Below are 17,506 nucleotides of genomic sequence, written 5' to 3' on the forward strand. Positions count from 1 at the left end.
CGCCTTCCCAGAGGCCAGCGCGGGCCATGGCGGCCAGGCGGGTCGGGGCTGGCTGCTGGCAGCGGGCGCTGTGGCTGGGCCGGCGGTGCCGCCTCTCGGGCGGAGGGAACAGCTACCGGTGAGAGACCGCCGGGAGGAAGGGAAGGAAGGGACGGGCGGCGGCGGCACCGAGGAAGAACCGACGGGCAGGCGGTGCTGGGAGTGTGGGCAGTGAGGCGGGAAAGGCTGCGCAGGCGCAGTGCGCGGTGCCCGGCGTGGTCGGGGCGGCGTGGAGGGAGGGAGGGAGGGAGCGCCTTTTGTGGGGCTTTTATCTGCTTTTAAACGCCTTTCCCGGGATCTTCCCTGGTTTGGGGCGGCTCGGAGCCTCCTCGGGAGAGAGATCGAGCGTTTAAGCGATTCCTAGAGCTGAGTCTCACGAAAAAGCGGATGAGCGCTTTATGGAGGCTGAGCAAGCTGGGGCTGTTGAGCCTGGAGAAGGGAATTTTGTATATAGACCCCAAAACTGAAGGGGGCCTGCCAAGAAGACAAAGACTTTTCATCAGGAATTGTAGTGATAGGAATAACAACGAATAATAAGTACAGATCGAAAAAGGAGAAGTTTAGATTAGATACTGGGAATAAATTTTTGATAGTAGGAGTGGTGAGGCACTGTCCCAGGTTGCTCAGCGAAGCTGTGGATGGCCCAGCCCTGTCAGTGTTCCAGGGCAGATCGGATGGGGCTTGGAGCAACCTGGTCTGTGGAACAAGATCTTAAAGGTTCCTTCCAACACCTTCACATTCCACGATTTGGTGCAATGCAAAAGGTCCCACTTCACTGGGTAATCGTTACTCATTTTTGGGATGGCAGAATCCTATTTAATCAGTTTGTGAGCCTTCCCAGGAGCAGCTGGAAGCGTGCAGTGCACAGAGCTGCGGCTGCACCTGAGCATCCTCTCCCTCAGGGCCAAGGTCAGTGTGGAGGCTGAAGGCCAGGGCTGCAGGAAAGCTTTGCTGTTAGGTTGCTTCATGAACAAAATGAGTACAAGTATTTTGACATAAGCCTTAATTTGTGTTGAAAGCAGTAAAATGTGAACAGTGGTGAGCAAGGCTTGAGGCAGTGAGCACATAGCAGCTGCTCTGTGGTACTCGGCAAAGTGAGTCCATGGTCTGTGGTTTTGTGAGGAGCTTCTGCACCTCTGTAGAGACATCTGGGCATCTGCATCTCACCAGGGCTGCATCATTACTCTGGGTTTTCTCCTTCTGTGAACACTACTCATGTCTAAAGTTGTGGGGTTTTTTTTAAGTGCTTTTTTTAGCATGATCCTGTCTCTAAAACATAAAGAATCTTTTCTGATTTATGTGTGATTTTCTTTCTAAGATGCACTAGTTAATGAAAATGACTTTTAAAATGTTATAGCCCGATATTAAGTAATCACAGATTTTTTGTAATAAAATTTTTCATGTACAACCTGTTGTCTCTTGAAACAAGGGCCTTAAGAGAAGCGTCAAATATAAGTTTTGTGGCAATAATTTGGAGTTAATAACAGTGCAACATTGCCAGTAACTCTAATGCACTCCAGTTCCCTCTAATGTTTTAGTTAATTCTAACCTGTAGTATGGAATTTCACTAGTCTACTTTTGCTGTTTTACTGTGACTGCCATAAATTCCAACCCCTGGTTGTTTATAGGAGCTCTTCAAGTAGTCCTGCTCTGGGGAAGACTGTGGACAGTCCACAAGGTGAGATGTCTTCATTACTGGTTCCTTGCATATGTTCTTTGATCTCCAAAGAATACAGGAGATAAAGGTGATGTAAACACCCTCTTTGCCCTCCTTGGATTTTCTCTCTCCTGGTCTTCATTGTGCATAAATGTCCTGGATTATCTTGTTTCCTTACCTCATCACCCATCAGCTCCATGAGCCTGTGTTAGACTGTGGTTTTAAAATCATTGTTTTAGTATTTTCTTCTGGATCACCTTAACTCATCAATTCTTGTAGAATATAGAATTGCTGGGATTGGAAAAGATCTCTGAGTTAGTGGAGTGCAGCTCTTAACCCAGTACTGCCAAGGCACCTCCAGACCACGTCCCCAAGTGCCACATGAACATTCTTAAATCCCTCCAGGGATGGTGATTCCACCACTCCCCTGTTCCAGTGCTTGACAAGCCTTTCAGTGAAGGGATTTTTTCCTGATATCCAATCCAAACTTCACCTGGTGCAACCTGAGGCCATTTGCACTTGTCCTGTCACTTGGGAGATGGATTGACCCCACCTTGCTACAACTTATGGGGTCAGAATTTTCTTTGGGCATCCCTTTGTTTCTAATGAACTTTTTAATATTGTTTCTCACAGTAACTCAAGAAGAAATTGTGCTCCCCCGAAGGAAAACATGGTGAGTGTTTACTTCTGGAATCTTGAAAAGAAAATCAGTGTTAGACAGCTAAATGTAGTCTGTCACCAAAACTGAAAAAGAAAATTGAGGTTCCTGTATTCCTTGATGCAGTGTCTCACTAGGGGTTTTCCTGCTGATTTGGAGTTCTCTGAATATTCTTGATTCTTATTCTCTGCAGATCATGCACACTGCATTCCTGACATTTCTTTTAAAAGCACTTAGAACAAGTGCATTTTTAAGCATGTTTCTGTTTCTTTGTAAAAGATCACGTTTGCTAAAGATCTGTAAAACCAAGTTCATTTGGGTGTTTGCATGTGAAAGTGTTTCTTCAGCAAGATAAGACTTGATTGTTGATAACTGAATAAATCCTTAGAAATCACACAACTGAACAAAACCTGTTTTGTTGGGAGCACTTAAGATGGAATTTCATGACAGCAAAAATTAAATTTATGGTCAAATGGTGTCAGCATGTAAACCTAAAGTAAGGCCGCCTTCACCTAAACACTTTCACTGGCCTTTCCTTGTTTGCTTGAAACAGAAAAAGTCTTAAGGTTCCACAGGCACAGGAGTCCTGAGATACCTGTTTTGGTTTGGTTTATTTCTTCTTGCAAAGACATGTCTTGTAGAGCAACTTAATATATTTATCCCTTGGAAATGCTCTAGGAGCAGCATTCCAAGGAATTATTGTCTTGGAATGAATGTTTCTCCCCTAGAATATTTCTTTGATAATGTTATAAGGGCAGGGGTAATAGCTGTAAACACAGATGCTCTTCTGGTTTTCCTCAGAATCTTTTTTTTCCTAGGGTTGTTTAAGAACCAAGACCATTTTGCATTTTTTTTTTGTTTGTGAGAAGTGATGTTTTGTTAGTGCAGCAGAAACATTATTTCCTAGAGCTGAAAATCCTTGTGGGTTAGGATAATCCTGTGCTGGTTCTCCAAGCAGTGTCATGCACAGCATTCCAAGTCTGCAGCTGGGAATTAACCCAACTCCTTTGTGCTTAGGGATAAGCTGGCCGTGCTGCAGACCTTGGCTTCTACTGTCAACAGGGTGAGTGCTTCTGTGGCCATGGGGATGGGTCAGGGGTCCCTTCTGTGCAACACCCTGGTGCTCAGGAGCCCTTTAATTTCTGCTTTGGCCATAAATGAGAGATGGAACTCTCACATCAGGGTTTTCCCTTTGGCTCAGGGTGTTTTGCTGTGTCCTTAAAGCCTCATTCATGTGCTGAGAGAGAGCTGCAGTGCTTTGTAAGGCTGTCACTGCCACGGGGAGCAAGCTCCTCCACGAGTTCCTTCCCAATCCAGAATGTCCTTCCCAATCTCAGTCCAGAAAAGCTTTAAAAAGTGCAAGGGGTGTCTGCTCTTGCTGGGCAAAACCTGGAAATGCTGTGATGCTGTTCTTAAATCCCATCTAACTTGAATTCTGGGAATTGAATCAAAACCTGCCAAGTCCCATCAGCTTCCCAAGACTCATTCATTTGGGGTCCTACTTTGCAGGGCACTCACTGCTTGATATATTATAGGCAGGACCCTTCTGTCACCATATTAGCCTGCAAGGGTGTGTGTAAAATGGAAACATTTTTGAAATTATTTCCAAACATTTTTTAAAATTATTTCCTATTTTTGAACAAGAGGAACTTCCATTAGTGATGGTTATGATGGAAGAATTCCTTGTGCCTTAAATTCCATGAGGCAGTGTGCTGTGGCTGTGCACATGACTATAAACTTCTCATTGCTGGGCTCTTCTTTCTACAGGATCCTACTGCTGCTCATTACATGTTCCAGGATGACCCTTTCCTGATGCCAAGAAATGCAGCTAATGCTGTAGGTATTTCCTTTCACTTCCTTGATAGCTTCCTACTGCCTTTGTCTGGGCTGTGAATGCTCCTACCCAATTGAAGCCTGGTTTTGATTACAAAAGAAAATGAGGTATCAGATTGCTTTCAGAATTTTCTTTCTAAAATGAGATGGTTTTGAGTTTGAGGTAGTAGTGCAGTATTTCAGATGTCTGAATTGTGTCCCTTGATTGAGTAACAAGGAAGTAGAATTCAATGGCATTTAAAGAATAGAGATTCTTATACTGGCATGATTACCAGAATGTTTATCTGGGATGTTGTCCCTGTGATTCTAGTAAGTTGAAAATTATGCCTGAGTTTAATTTGATCCTATCAGAATGTTCATTGTTAAATAAAATGTTTCTTCTAATTCTCAGCCTTGTAATCTGTGTTTTTCTCCATCTTGTTCTGTCTCATTTGTGTGCAGCGTCTGTATTCCTTGTCAAAGGAGTCTGGGAGAAATGCTGCAAAGTACATCATAAAGAACTTTCCTCAGTATTTTGACAAGACTTTTGCAGAGCCCAACGTACCAGTAAGCTTTTTGTTCTTTATTTTCATTGTGTTTGTGCTTTGTCACTGAAATCTACTGTTGGACTGGTCCAAAACTAAGATGAAAGGATAATTTTAAATACTGTTTTGCCCAGTATGAACACAATACTGTATTTCCATTATGTTTTTGTAGTGGACATTTTTCAGTATCATATCAGGTTCTTGAGATAAAAGTAAGAAAAGCAGTGGGTTTTAGGTGTTCCTTCCTGGCACAAAGTGAGGGATGAGGATGTGTGTGGTCCTTCATCACCAAAAGCACTGCTGTTGTTAGGCTGCAAGCAGTGCATTGGGTGAAGAATAAAGGATATGTAGGGAAGGTTTGAGCTTGTGACCAACTTCCTCTGTTTGCTTTTAGTGCCTGATGCCCCAGACCCTCACCCCTCAGACTGAAGGAGTGAGCGAGGAGGCTCTGAGGGAGCGTATCCATCTCAGGATGGTGAAGGAGTCTGTGGACATGTTTGATCAGCTTCTGCAGGCAGGTATGTGGTCACCTGCCAGCTTCTGTGCTGGAGCTCTGCTTAAATTGGGCCAAAAATAATACTTCAGTAGCTGCCACAGGCGATGGAGACAATTGTGTGACTCTGTTGCTTCTTTCAGAACTGACTCTGTTCTGGTGAAGTGGAATTCTCTAGAATTGCTGGAGAATCTTAGCCACTGCTTGTCTGACGTGTCACTTTGGTGATAAGGAGAACAATTGGCTTCCTGAAGAGAAAGCAGATTAAATGCTTCTGTTGATTTTGAATGTTTCATAGAAAGTGAAACATGCAGAGTGTTCTTCACAGTGAGATGTATCCTAGGAAGAGTTATGAAAAGCACTAGAAATTTCAGATGCTGTGTTGGGCTTGTGCTGCTTCACAGTTCTGGCTGAGAGCTGTCACTTCCTTCTACTTGATCAGGGAAACTCTATTCTTTCAGGAAAACTTGATCAGGAAAACTCTGCTCTTTCAGGAAAACTTGATCAGGAAAACTCTGCTCTTTCAGTGGCTTCAGTAGAAAAACATACTCTAGTTCAGTGTTGAAATTGTTCCCTGTGATGACTGGGTTTGTGGCAGTACTGGTGTCACAGCAGGGTTAGGGACTTGCTAGAGAATATATTTGTGTTGGAAGAGAGCAAAGTGGTGTTCAGAGGGTTTCTGATATGGCTGTAGAGTGATGAGCTCTTAACTTTCTCTGAATGTCATAAATTCTCATTTTCTAAAGGTACCCCTGTGTCTCTGGAGACCACAAACAGCCTTTTAGATTTGTTATGCTTCTATGGAGATGGTGAACCTACTCCTGAAAAAGAGCAGGAAGAAAAAGAGGATTTGGAAGAAGCAGGGGTATGGAAAACTTGTTGATCTCTATTTATTCATACATAGTTGGGAGTATATCGAGGTGACATCAAGATTTTTGTACTGTCTGCATGGGAGATGCCATGAGGTGGATCAGATGCAGTCAACATTCCCAGGACATATTTCTGTTACAAAAATCCATGACTGACCTAGTAGCAACAGTAGTTTGTGTAAAGCTCTTAATATGTTTAATAACATAAACAGTATTCTCAATCTATTTGTTGCTTCCTGAATGTTATGATAGTAATTATTCTTATATAACACATTAAAAAGCACCTTTGTTCCATGCTGCTGAACTTCAGTTTTGTTAGCAAGTCATGGCATTTGATGTTAAATCATAATTTAACTCTGAGAAACTTCTTTTTGCACAAATCTCCCCAGGTGGATGCTTCAGAACAGAAAGCTCCAAAGAGACAATTTCGAAGAGGTTCACAGTCTGGCCCCAGATGGAGGTATAGAAAATGTTACCGATATTCCCATATTCCATGGGTTGTGCAGTTTTATTGTTGTTACAGAACACACCTAAGTCTTGTTAAATAAACCTGTGTTTCCTGTTCTTTTAAAGTGTTCATGGAAATCTGGTAGGTGATTGTAGAGTAGCTTCAAGTGTCACAAGTGTGATATGTGAATGTCAGTCTTTGGGGGTACAGCCCTTATTTTGTTTTGCATGTTGAATCCTTCTCCTAAGAGTATCTTTTATTTGGTTCTTTAACATTTATTTTGTTCGCTGGTTCTAGGGAGAACAACCATGCTGAAAGGATATTTAAGATAATGCCAGAGAGGAATGCACACTCCTATTGCTCAATGATCCGTGGCATGGTGAAGGTAAAGTCATTCTGCAGTGCTGGGGGATTTTTCCAGCTTTTCAGATCTCACATACTCAGAGATGGTTCATTTTTGTTTTTGCAGCATGAGGCTTATTCTAAAGCTTATGACATGTACATAGACTTGCTGAATGAAAGGCACAAGGGTGAGTGTCTCCTGGCTGTGCTTTGTGGTGTCCTGGGCAGAGGAAGCCCCTGTTGGGCACTGTTTGTTCATGGCAGTGATGATTGGCGCAGGGGTACGGACCTCAGCTGGATCATGGGAGCTGAATGCAAACTGGGAATTCCAGTGCAGCTGGCGTGTGGCTGGCTCTCTGGAGACAGGTTTGCATGAGACTTTGCCAGAAACTGAGCCATGCTAGAACAAACTGTTTCAAACTGTTTCCTGTAGGCTATGAATTGTCATTTAAAATGGATTATCTTACATTTTCCAGCTGATGTGCACACCTTCAATGCACTGATCAGAGCAGTCCCGTATCTAAAGGACAAATTCGTAGAAAGATGGGAATTAGCCAAGGTAAGGAGGGTAGAGCAAAAGAGGTGGGGAAGTGGTAACAGTGGGCTCTTTTACTAATAAGGATCTGCCTTATTAGTGAAATTTTGCAGTTGTTGGAAGACCAAAAGCAAGAACTTTGTCCCCAGATACTAATATCTGCTGTAAAGGAAGTACAGTAGTTTAAACAGTAGAGGTAACTATGGAGGAGTGGCAAATGTGAAAAACCCAACCTTGCCTTTGCAGCGTGATTTACCTTGTGAGAACATATCTGATCCAGGACCTGCCTGGACAGAAAGTAATTGGAGAAATTACTTATGGGAGATAAAATAAATGAACAATTTTAGATTAAAACTCTGAATTTCAATTCATGGTGTTGTGACAGAAATGGAATTTTGAGTTTTAATGACACTTCAGTAAGGAAAAATATTATGTAACTATAAAAATGTTCCGTTATGTTCTAGAGACAATTCTGCAGAATTTATTCTGATGTAATGTAGCCTTGGGGTTTGGTCATTAAAAATTAGATAGTACTGATTAAATAATCAGTTAAAGCAGAATTGTTCACTTGAAGGGGGTAAGAAGGCTTAGGTTGAGGAAATGTATGTATAACCCACCTGAAAGCTGAACTGTGATCCATAATATGTGTAGCACTAAGAATTTGGGAATTTTGTTTTAAGGACTTCCTGACTCACATGGCTCAACAGAAAGTGCAACCAACTCTGCTAACTTTTAACTCTGTACTGAAGAGCCTGAGAAGATGTGGTGGTGTGGGCAGAGCTATGTCTTTATTTGTATTAAAGGAAATGGAAGCACTTGATATAGGTAAGAGAACCAGAGTATTTATTGTATGCAGTGATTATGATGAGCAGAGCAGTTAACACAGGAGTTCAACACCACACAACATGGTGGCAATTTCCTGACTCCAGGGGAGATGTACTTCCCAAGCCAGCTCAGGTCTATAGATCTGCATCTCTACAGAAAAAAGCTTTTGATCTAGATGATGATTTTTTCCTTCCAAATAAGTATTTCAGAAACAGAAATATCTGCAGAATTGATGTCCTGTGGGCTGTGCTTTGCCCCAGTAACATGCTTGTTGATAGGCTAAAGATTCCATTTATGTGCAAAAGGGAAATAAGCTGTGAAGTATTTCTGATTTTAATTTAGAGCAGGGAAGCTTGGCTGCTCCCCCATAGAAATAGGGTGCTCCAACTGGTGGAACAGTGTTGGATATCCCCTCTCCCAGGTGTGTGTAGTGGGGTCTGGCCCAGCATTAGGGTGGGCAGGGAGGGATATTAGAGTACATTTATGCATGCTGCCTGGCTGGAGGAGCAGCCTGAAGTGGAGCAGTGGCACAGAGCTCACCAGGAGTGTGGCAGTGACTGCAGTGTTTCTCTTTCCAGAGCCCAGCCTGGCATCCTATGACCATCTGCTCTCCGTGTATTACAAAGGCGGTACGTGTGGCCATGAAGGGGTGCCAGCTGCTCTGATGCTCTTCACCCGTGATGGGTGAAGGCAGTTCACTTATGGACTGAAAGACAACTTTTAATGGGTGTGATCTTAGTGTCCCCTGTGCTGCCTGATTCTGCTTGGGTGATAAAAAAGGATAACCTCATACAGGGAGCAAAAGCTGCTCAGTCACTGTGGAGGCTGGGTCTGACCACAGTGTGTGATTTCATGTTGTGCCACTCACAGGGAGTTTGTTTTCCTGCAGCAGTTCTTCTGTGCATTAGAGCTGGCATGAAAAACAGCTGTGTTAGAAACAGGAACCCAACTGTTTAAGATCCCATGCCCACAGACTTTTGGCTATAGGAAGAGAATAGGCAAAGTAGCCATAACTGCAGTCCTTGTGTTTCAAAAAATGTAAAGGAATTGCTCTGGAGTCTCTCTAGGTTTGGTTCTGGAGTTTGGGGGTTCGTTTAGTTTTGGTTTTGGTTTTCCCCTTTTTAAATTTTTGTTTGTTAATATAGAAATATAAAGTATATTTATATAATATACGTTAAAAATATATAAAGCATAAATACTTTGCTTTTTCTAGTGCAACTTTCTAACAGACAAACTTCCAGGCCTGCTTGATTTCTTGCTAGAAAGCACTTCTATCTTTCTGAATCTGCCCTCCTGATGTGGAAATCTACATTAGCAGGGCAAATTTTAGAGCAAATTAAATTGCAGCTGGTGTGGAGCACCACAGAAATTTACATTTGTTTAAAATTATGTTGCTTGTTCCCAATTTTGTAGTGTATTTGCAGACTGATGCTCTTCACAAGGAAGTGCTTGGCACAACTGAGATGTGATGTTGTTTGTCTCTTTGTCCCACAGTTGAAGCTCAGTCATCAGACATCATCTCTGAGGTGTTAAATGAGGTTGAAAAGCGAAGTTTCACTGCTCAGGACCCTGATGATGGTAAGGATTTCAAGCTTGATTGAAAAGGTACCTGTGAATGTCAGGTAGTTTTACTAGGCCAGGATAAATGCATGCAGCTTGCTTCTCTCAGGCCCTGCTGATATTTCTGGAGACAAAGGGCAGATTCCAGTGTTGGGAATTGTGCTGTGCATTGCTGCACTGGCTTCTGTGTGAAAGTAGGTGTGTAGTTTGTGTCAAATGAGCATTTTAAGTCCATGTGATAAAATATCATGAAAGTTTCATGAAATGATGCACATCAGGTGAATGGCAGGTTTTTGTTATAAGATTTGTGGTTGAGTTTTCCTATTTTAGTTCTTCCTAATCCTGTTGAGAAAATTTCATTAAATACAACTTCATGGGAAACTGGAGTGTGGGTCTGTAGGAGGGGAATATCCTGAACATCCCATATGTTCCTGGCTCTTTCTGCCATTTGTATGTACACGGCTTTGCCCTGGGAAGTTCATAAATCTTTCTGTAGGTTTGGAGGCAGATGCAGCTTCCATCAAGAGGGGTTTGGCAAAGAAAGATCTCTAAACAACATGGTGTTAATGGAGTGTTGAAAGCCATTCTTCATCAGCTTTCTTCTTTGTCTTTGGAAGGATTCCTGGAAATAGCCAGAATGTTGTACCCTGCTTCCTTTGCTTCTGTCCTGCTAGATGTGTAAAATTGTTTCTTTCTGTGCTCTAAGTTGTTGCTAGAAGTGTATAAAAATCCCCACCCAACTCATGCCATGCCAAAGACTACAGGGAAAGCAAAGAGCTCTGCTATATTGTCAAACTGAGCTGCAGACTGGGTTTCTAATTGAACATACCTCATGGAGGGAGGGAGGGTTAATGAGTGGTTTGTGTCTCCTTGGAAGCTTGAAGCTAACAGACTTTTGTTTGCTCCCTTTCAGCCAACTTCTTTAACACGGCCATGCAAGTGGTAAGTGCCTCTTCCTTGCCATCAGAATTCCTTTGAGCCCCTCCAGCTGTTGGAGAATTGCCTGTGAGTTTGCATCCTGTCACACAAGGTTTAGCTTTCAGTATCTCCCATTTTTATCTGTGCTCATCACCTCCTCCTTTCTGCCATAATTCTGCAGTTCTTTGCTTGACCCCTCCCTAACTGGTGTTTGCATGCCTGTGATATGTGCATGTACCTCTGTGACTCTTGTGAGTTCCATTTGGTAACAGCTCCCACATCTGGTGTATTGCAGTGCTGTGATCTCAAGGATATCAAGCTTGCCTATCAGTTAAATAGGGCCCTGGAGAAGGGAGACAACTGGAAATTCCTGGATGTGGATCGATCAAACAGCTACTGGTGAGTGAAGGGAGGTTGTATTCAGCATTGTCTGCTGCAGTCAGCTTCAGTACAAACTGGGATTCAGACATTGAGCACCAGCTGTTATTGTGTATCCAGTTTGGGAATTAGATCTTTCATAAGAGCAGGGATTGCTAAGGATTTATTTTCAGTTTGTGGCCTGTGAACTGAAATCCAGTGTCATGGAGCATCGGTTTATCTCAACACCCATCCAACAGCTAGAACAACCAGTTGTGGGTTCTGCCATTCTGTTGTGTACCCTGCATGGCAGCTTTGGAGGTAACACCAAACAGCAAATTTTCTTTGTGTAGGGATGTTTTCCTAGTCAGTGCACTGGATCAAGGACTCAGGCTCGTCTTGCAAACTTGCATAAGTAACAAGGTTAATTTAGTTCAGTTCTTATATCCAAAAGCTGCATTTGAAACAGATTCAGGTACCTTAAAACTGGAATCAGGCAGGAAGATTTTTAATCTTTAATGCTTTTTAAATATATTTTAAAACAGAGTGGTCTGATTAGTTCTGCCAATAATCTAGTGTCAGCATTGAGCTGTTGTAAGAAACACTGCTGCTTTTCTGATGGCATGGAGTGTGGCAACCAGTGAAATGTCCTTGATGTGCAAAATCTGATCAGCACACCATCATTTGCTGGTACTTTCATGGTTTGCTTGATCTAGTCATCACTGAATTAGGATGGTTTTTTCTCTCTAGGTCGAAATTCTTTTCATTGTTGTGCATGATGGAGCAAATTGAGGTGGTGTTGAAGTGGTACAAAGAAATGTCACCTTCAGTAAGTGTGCACCATGGTAAGAGCTGCAGAGCTTTTCCGTGGAGAAATGGAGCAGTCACAGGTGACTGAAATTATTTTCTTCCTTCATCAGCTCTTCTATCCATCTCCTAAAAATATATTGGACCTCCTTCAAGCACTGGATGCAGCCAACCAGTTGGAAGTGATCCCTTCAGTGTGGGAAGGTCAGTGGTGGCCACACGGCTTCACAGTTTGTCTGACAAATGCCAGGAGCAGTGCAAAGTTGGAGCTAGTGCAAAGCCTGGAAACTTCCCATTGCTTGGAGTAGCCATGATAAGGTGCAGTGCTTGCCTGTGGTATTGAATTACCTGAACCCTCTGCAGATCCTTGGATAAGATTTCATTTAGCTCCCCAAAAAATGAAAATGAGTCACTCCTTAGTCCTCAGCAGATGGTGGTGGAGGGTTCTGGCTGTGGGGTGCTGTGGGCCTCAGTGTCCAGCTGCAGTTCAGGTCCATGTTCCACTGAGGGCTGGTAACTGATGCTACAGACAGTGCTCTGTGTGATGTTCCCTCCCTGGTCTGTGACAGGGTCACCACCACCACCAGGCTGGTCAGTGCAGGCACCTTGAGGGCCATTATCAAGGGGAGTGGTTGGGCTGTCACCCAGAAATCCTGAGCCCAGCAGGGAAGGGAAGAAGGAATCAGATTCGTTTGTGTATTTGGTGCACAGCATCTGATAATGAGGGGAAAGAAGGGGAACTGAATGTGCCCTACTCAATCACAGAGAATGGTTCTGCCTTGTTAAATTGTGCTGAGCATGTTGCCAGGATTTGGGAATGGGGTTCTGGTCACACCTACCAACTGCTGCCTCTCTCTAAACAGATGTGAAACAGCTGGGGTTCAGCAGGAGACAAGAGCTGTTGGAGGAGTTCTTGTCTCTGATGAGCAGGGAGCAGCACCCCAGTGAGGTAAGGAAGCTGATAACTCCTATCAACAGCTTGAGCCCCCACACAGCCACCTGCTGGCTGCTCCCCTGTGAGGTGGTGGGGGGAGAAGTGTACCCCCCATTCCTCCTTTCCCCAGCTTTATCTGCTCAGCATGACATCCTGTGGTCTGAAATATCCCTTGGGCATTTAGGGTGTCCCAGAGGTGTCCCCTCCCAACTCCTTGTTGTGCCACACACCTTGTGCACCCCCAGCCCACTCCCTGCTGGGGGAGCCTTGATGCTCTTCAAGCACTGCCCAGCAATAACAAAAATATCCCTGTGTCATCCACATACTTTCCATCTTAAATACAAAACACAGCCCCATAGTAAGAAAGAGGAAAGTAAAGAGATTTCACTCTATCCCAGCCAGAATCAGCACAGAAGCTCAGCAGAGAGTAGTGGTGTCTCCCCAGCTGTAGGTAAATGCTGTATCCCTGGTCAGTCCTGGAGATCCAGTTCCAGTGCATCTGCCACTGCAGATTTCCAGATCCATGTGAGCTTATCCAGGCCTGCTAAACCACTTGGATTGTGTTCAACCTATAAAGAAACCTCAGATTAGCAGGGCAGGATCCCTTCTTACCAGGGTTTGGAGAAGTAATGCAGCCCAAGCAGCCACATCTCTGGGGAAGCACATGGCAGAGTCCAGGGATGTTGCCAAGGATTTCATTGCAGTAATTGCTTTCTCAAGCTGAAGGTGTTGAAGGTGAATACAGCTGTCCCTGCAAAGCCACCTTGGAGCTTGCCTAGTGGGGACAGCCATCCTGACAGAAGGGACAGATTTGTCTCCCAGTGTAACAACTGTTAATTCACAAATTTAAATCACATGCAGAGCAAACCTATAGGAGCTGCAGGAGAAATTGCCCTGAAAAGCTTCTGTTAATTTCAGAGGTTTTGTTGTTCACAGCACAATGTTTTCACAGATTCAGCTGGCCTTTGCCAAGTGTGCTGAAGAAATCAAAGCTGTCCATGAGCCTGCTGGGCCGGGGCAGGTCCCGCTGGAGTGGACAGGGAGTGCTCTGGGCCATGTTGTGGTGCTGTTCTCCAGGGCTGGGAGAACCCAGGATGCCTGGTACGTGTGGGCTCTGACACTGCAGCTCAAGGCTTAATCACAAAATGCAAAAGCTAATGACCTGTGCCTTGGAATGCCAATGCAGACAAAGGGAGGGGATAAAGCCTGCAGGGAATGTGATGGGGTTTTTTTTCCTTGTTATTGTTCCTTCTTGACACTAAGTTACAGTTGTCTGTGTTAAAAATGGTTTAGAAACTAATGTAGTAACTGGTGTATAGAGCTTTGTACAGCTGCTTATGGCAAGGTGTGGTCTGACAAATCACTGCCCTGAGCACTGCTGAGTGCCAACAAGTTGCCATTTTTGATTTTTAGAACTCTTTAGAATTCAAATTGATAAAGAGATTAATTAGTTTAATTAAATTTTAATTAGCAGCAGTCCTAATTAAAACTCTAAACAGGCTTTTTTTAGAACTCTGATAGCTAGAATTTACTGTCCTACATGCTCTAAACTTGAAATACAGGTTAAAATATCTAGCCTCTGATATAAGGTTCTGAGCTATTTTCTGTTAAATACAGATGTTCAGTGTACAGTGATTCATTTGAAACAAAGAAATAGCAACAGAGGAGTCTTTAAAATATTAAAAATGGGTAGTATTTTTAAAGCAAATTGCCAGCAGCTACACTTACCATTTTCTGCAGAGTTGAAGAAACTTTGTGTTAAACTAATCAGTGCAGTTAGCTGGTACAGATTGCATTTGCAAGGATACAGCATGAGATCCATGGGGAAGATTGTTTCATGAATTTGAGCTTACCTGTGTTTCAGTGGAGGCTCATCCAAGAGGCTGAATGTCTGTCTGTTCCTGTTGTGTGTGGTTTTAAAATGACTCTTTTGTTTTCTTTTGAACAGGAACATGCTGGAGCATTTCCAGAAAATCAACAGGATTCCCACGTAAGCATTTTTAGGTTCTCCAGTTACTGAGTCTCCCCTTTGGCTGAGATCCTGAATTTCTGTTCAGGGATGAAGGAATAGTTTGGGATGGAAGGGACTTTTAGAGGTCAGTTAGTCCAACCTCCAGTTGTAACTGACAGTAAAGGTCCATTTATTTCCAGAACATGAATGTGTGTCTGTCTGTGAGCATGTGTGCTGTGTGTTCATCCAGTGGAAATATTCCAAGAGCTTTCTGTCTTGGAATATGTTTCAAACATGTTGAAAGTGCAGAGTGGGAGGGAGTGAAGCAGTTGGTGTCTGAAGCTCTGGGCCATGGAGAGCAGCAGTGCAAATCAGTCTGAGCAGGACTCACAAACATCTGGTTTCCCACATGCTCAGAAATATTCCAGTATGCCCTTAACCAAGCACAGGTGTTTCAGAGGTGCCTGATTTCTGAAGACAAGTTTATCAAGTCAAATGCTAAATCTGAGGTGGTTCCCTGTTAGGCTACACCAGCTTGCTTGTCTTGGGATTCTGGAGGAGGGAATTGTTTCAAGTAGAACACAACTTGTAAGGAATAGTAATGGGTTTTGGTTGGGTGTGGGGTTTATTTAAATAAAGTTGGAGCTTGCCCCAGTGAACACCATGAGGGTGTGTGGTACCAAAGCTACACACCTAGTGGCACTCTGTGCCTGCTCTCTTCTGCTGGGACAGAAGTTCCCAAACTTCCCACAGAGCCTTCCCTCTGTACCAGAGGTGAAGTTCCTGGCAGGAGCAGAGAGATGAACTGGTAGATGTGAAAATGTCACCTTCTCTCCCTCTCTAAAGCATGGGCTGTAAATTAATGGGCACCTCTCCTGTGACCCTGACAACAGTCCCCTTTTGCCTTTGCAGTGACAAAGTGATGGATGAGTTCCTGAACTGTGCTAAGCAAACCAATTGCCCAGATGAGGCAATTAAGATGGTAAAGCTGGCAGCATCCCTTGGGCTTCCCTTATCTCAAAGGCTGAAAAGCAGAACGGAGGAGGAATTTGAACTCTCTGAAACACAGAAGTAAGTTGGACTGTATCATGTTCCTGATGAAGGGGTACATAGACAGGGTCTTGGAGGGGCAGTGCCTTTGGAAAGGCTTGGAAAAGCTTCTCTGACAAGGGAGCAGACAACTGGCTTTGGTGTGTTGACTCCAGGACTGAAATGGCCCCTCAGTTTTTGGTTCCATGCTATATCCATCCCACCTAGGAGGGAATTTTCCATGGTGGGGTTAGCCTTACCCACTGCTCAGTCCTGCTCTTGCCTTCCTTTCCTGGAATCTTTTCCTAGCTGGGTCTGGCTGCCTGAAGGCACTGCTGCAGCCCAGTAAAAGCAGGGGGGTGGTACAGGTACAGCCCTGCATGTGGCTGCCACGTTCTGGGGCTTGTGCTCACCTCTCACTGCTGTAGCCAAGCCCAAAGATCCTCAGATGGTGATCAGGGCTTGAGGGACCAGAGTTTGGAGCCAGATGTCCTCCAAGGGAATAAATACAAGCCCAGCACCCCTGACAGCTGGCTCAGCACTTGGAGGGGAGCTGAAGGTGTTGGCTTTCCCAAGAGGATGTGCTTCCATCAAATGCTTGGTGTCCTTTGAGGACAGTAGGTATTAGACAGCCCATAATGTTCTCTGTGTTTGCCTGGTGTTTGGGGATCTCTTTTCAAGCACAAGTCACACAGGTGACTGATGACTGATCTGTTTGACATCACAGGAAGGCACTGGAGAGCATCACGTGGGATGGTGACAGCAGCGACAGTGACAGTAGTGACAGTGACAGTAGTGACAGTGACCGTGAGTAGCTGTCCCTCTTCCTCTTGGGAAAACTGGCAACAACTGTTGCCATGATACCAGGAGGCTTTGGAAGGAGTGCAATTGCTGAAGGAATGGCCTCTGGGAGCTGCTGCAGCACTGATGAACGCTCTGAGTGCTCTGACACGGGACCTGCTTGGCAAGACACCGTCCTCACGTGCCAGCTGGAAGCTGTTAAATCTGCTTGGTAATGTGGGACACAGCGTGGGCTGCCCCAGCTCTCCTCCCCAGCACTCCTGATAAACAGCATCACTGAGGCTGGAGGGCTGCAGGGAGAGGGGTGCTGTGCACCCTGGAGGCTGCTCAGGCAGGCACAAGGCTTCCACAGCTCCAGCAAGATTTCTCGTGGGCCTCCTGTCACTCGACCCTGCGCCAGCTGTAACTCCTTTCCATCTAACTTTGCTGAACTACTTAAATACCAGGACTACTCTGTATATAAACCCTGAAGTAATGCAATACTCAGCACCTGTGGTGTTGTTCCTCATCCTTTTGGTGTTTTGGGAGGGGTGTTGGAGTCTGGATGTTAAATTATACTTTGTACAGCTGGAAACTGTCTCTAATAAATGGCTGACCTTAAAGCTGGCTGTATTCTGATAATCCTTGAGCAAAAACTGGTTGAACCAAAGTTTACCTTTCTGGTAGAAATACCTGGTGTTCTAGAACTACAGCAGAGCAGCTCTGACAAGAAACCTACCAGGGCAGGCTCTTCTCTTACACTAGTTTTGTACATATCCTGTACTCAAACATGGGTTCATTTTTTTTAATGCTATACAAATTAATAAATTACATCAGTGAATTCTTGCTTCTTGAAAGAAGTAAATTCGATTTTTAACTCTTCAGGTCATGGAGAAAGACTGAGCTTTGTACTGCCCAGCTGGAGTTGATGTTTAAACAGGAGACTT

The 17,506-nt window shown here is 44.1% G+C and overlaps 1 protein-coding gene and 1 non-coding gene across 2 annotated transcripts; both read left to right on the forward strand.

Moving 5' to 3' along the window:
- Nucleotides 1-26: 26 nt before the first annotated feature.
- PTCD3 (pentatricopeptide repeat domain 3) lies at nt 27-17,182 on the forward strand. Its single transcript, XM_059471465.1, has 24 exons — nt 27-118; nt 1,668-1,717; nt 2,330-2,369; nt 3,372-3,417; nt 4,122-4,190; nt 4,629-4,733; nt 5,106-5,229; nt 5,951-6,069; nt 6,463-6,533; nt 6,819-6,906; nt 6,991-7,051; nt 7,340-7,422; nt 8,079-8,223; nt 8,802-8,852; nt 9,718-9,801; nt 10,697-10,725; nt 10,997-11,100; nt 11,809-11,887; nt 11,979-12,069; nt 12,729-12,814; nt 13,752-13,900; nt 14,748-14,789; nt 15,663-15,821; nt 16,507-17,182. Exons 1-24 carry the CDS (start codon nt 27-29, stop codon nt 16,592-16,594), a joined length of 2,055 nt encoding a protein of 684 aa, XP_059327448.1. The 3' UTR covers nt 16,595-17,182.
- LOC132072914 (small nucleolar RNA SNORD94) lies at nt 7,121-7,262 on the forward strand. Its single transcript, XR_009418435.1, has one exon. It is a non-coding gene; the product is annotated as a small nucleolar RNA SNORD94 (small nucleolar RNA).
- Nucleotides 17,183-17,506: the final 324 nt, after the last annotated feature.

Source organism: Ammospiza nelsoni, chromosome 4, assembly GCF_027579445.1.
Source record: "Ammospiza nelsoni isolate bAmmNel1 chromosome 4, bAmmNel1.pri, whole genome shotgun sequence".
NCBI classification, from domain to species: domain Eukaryota; kingdom Metazoa; phylum Chordata; class Aves; order Passeriformes; family Passerellidae; genus Ammospiza; species Ammospiza nelsoni.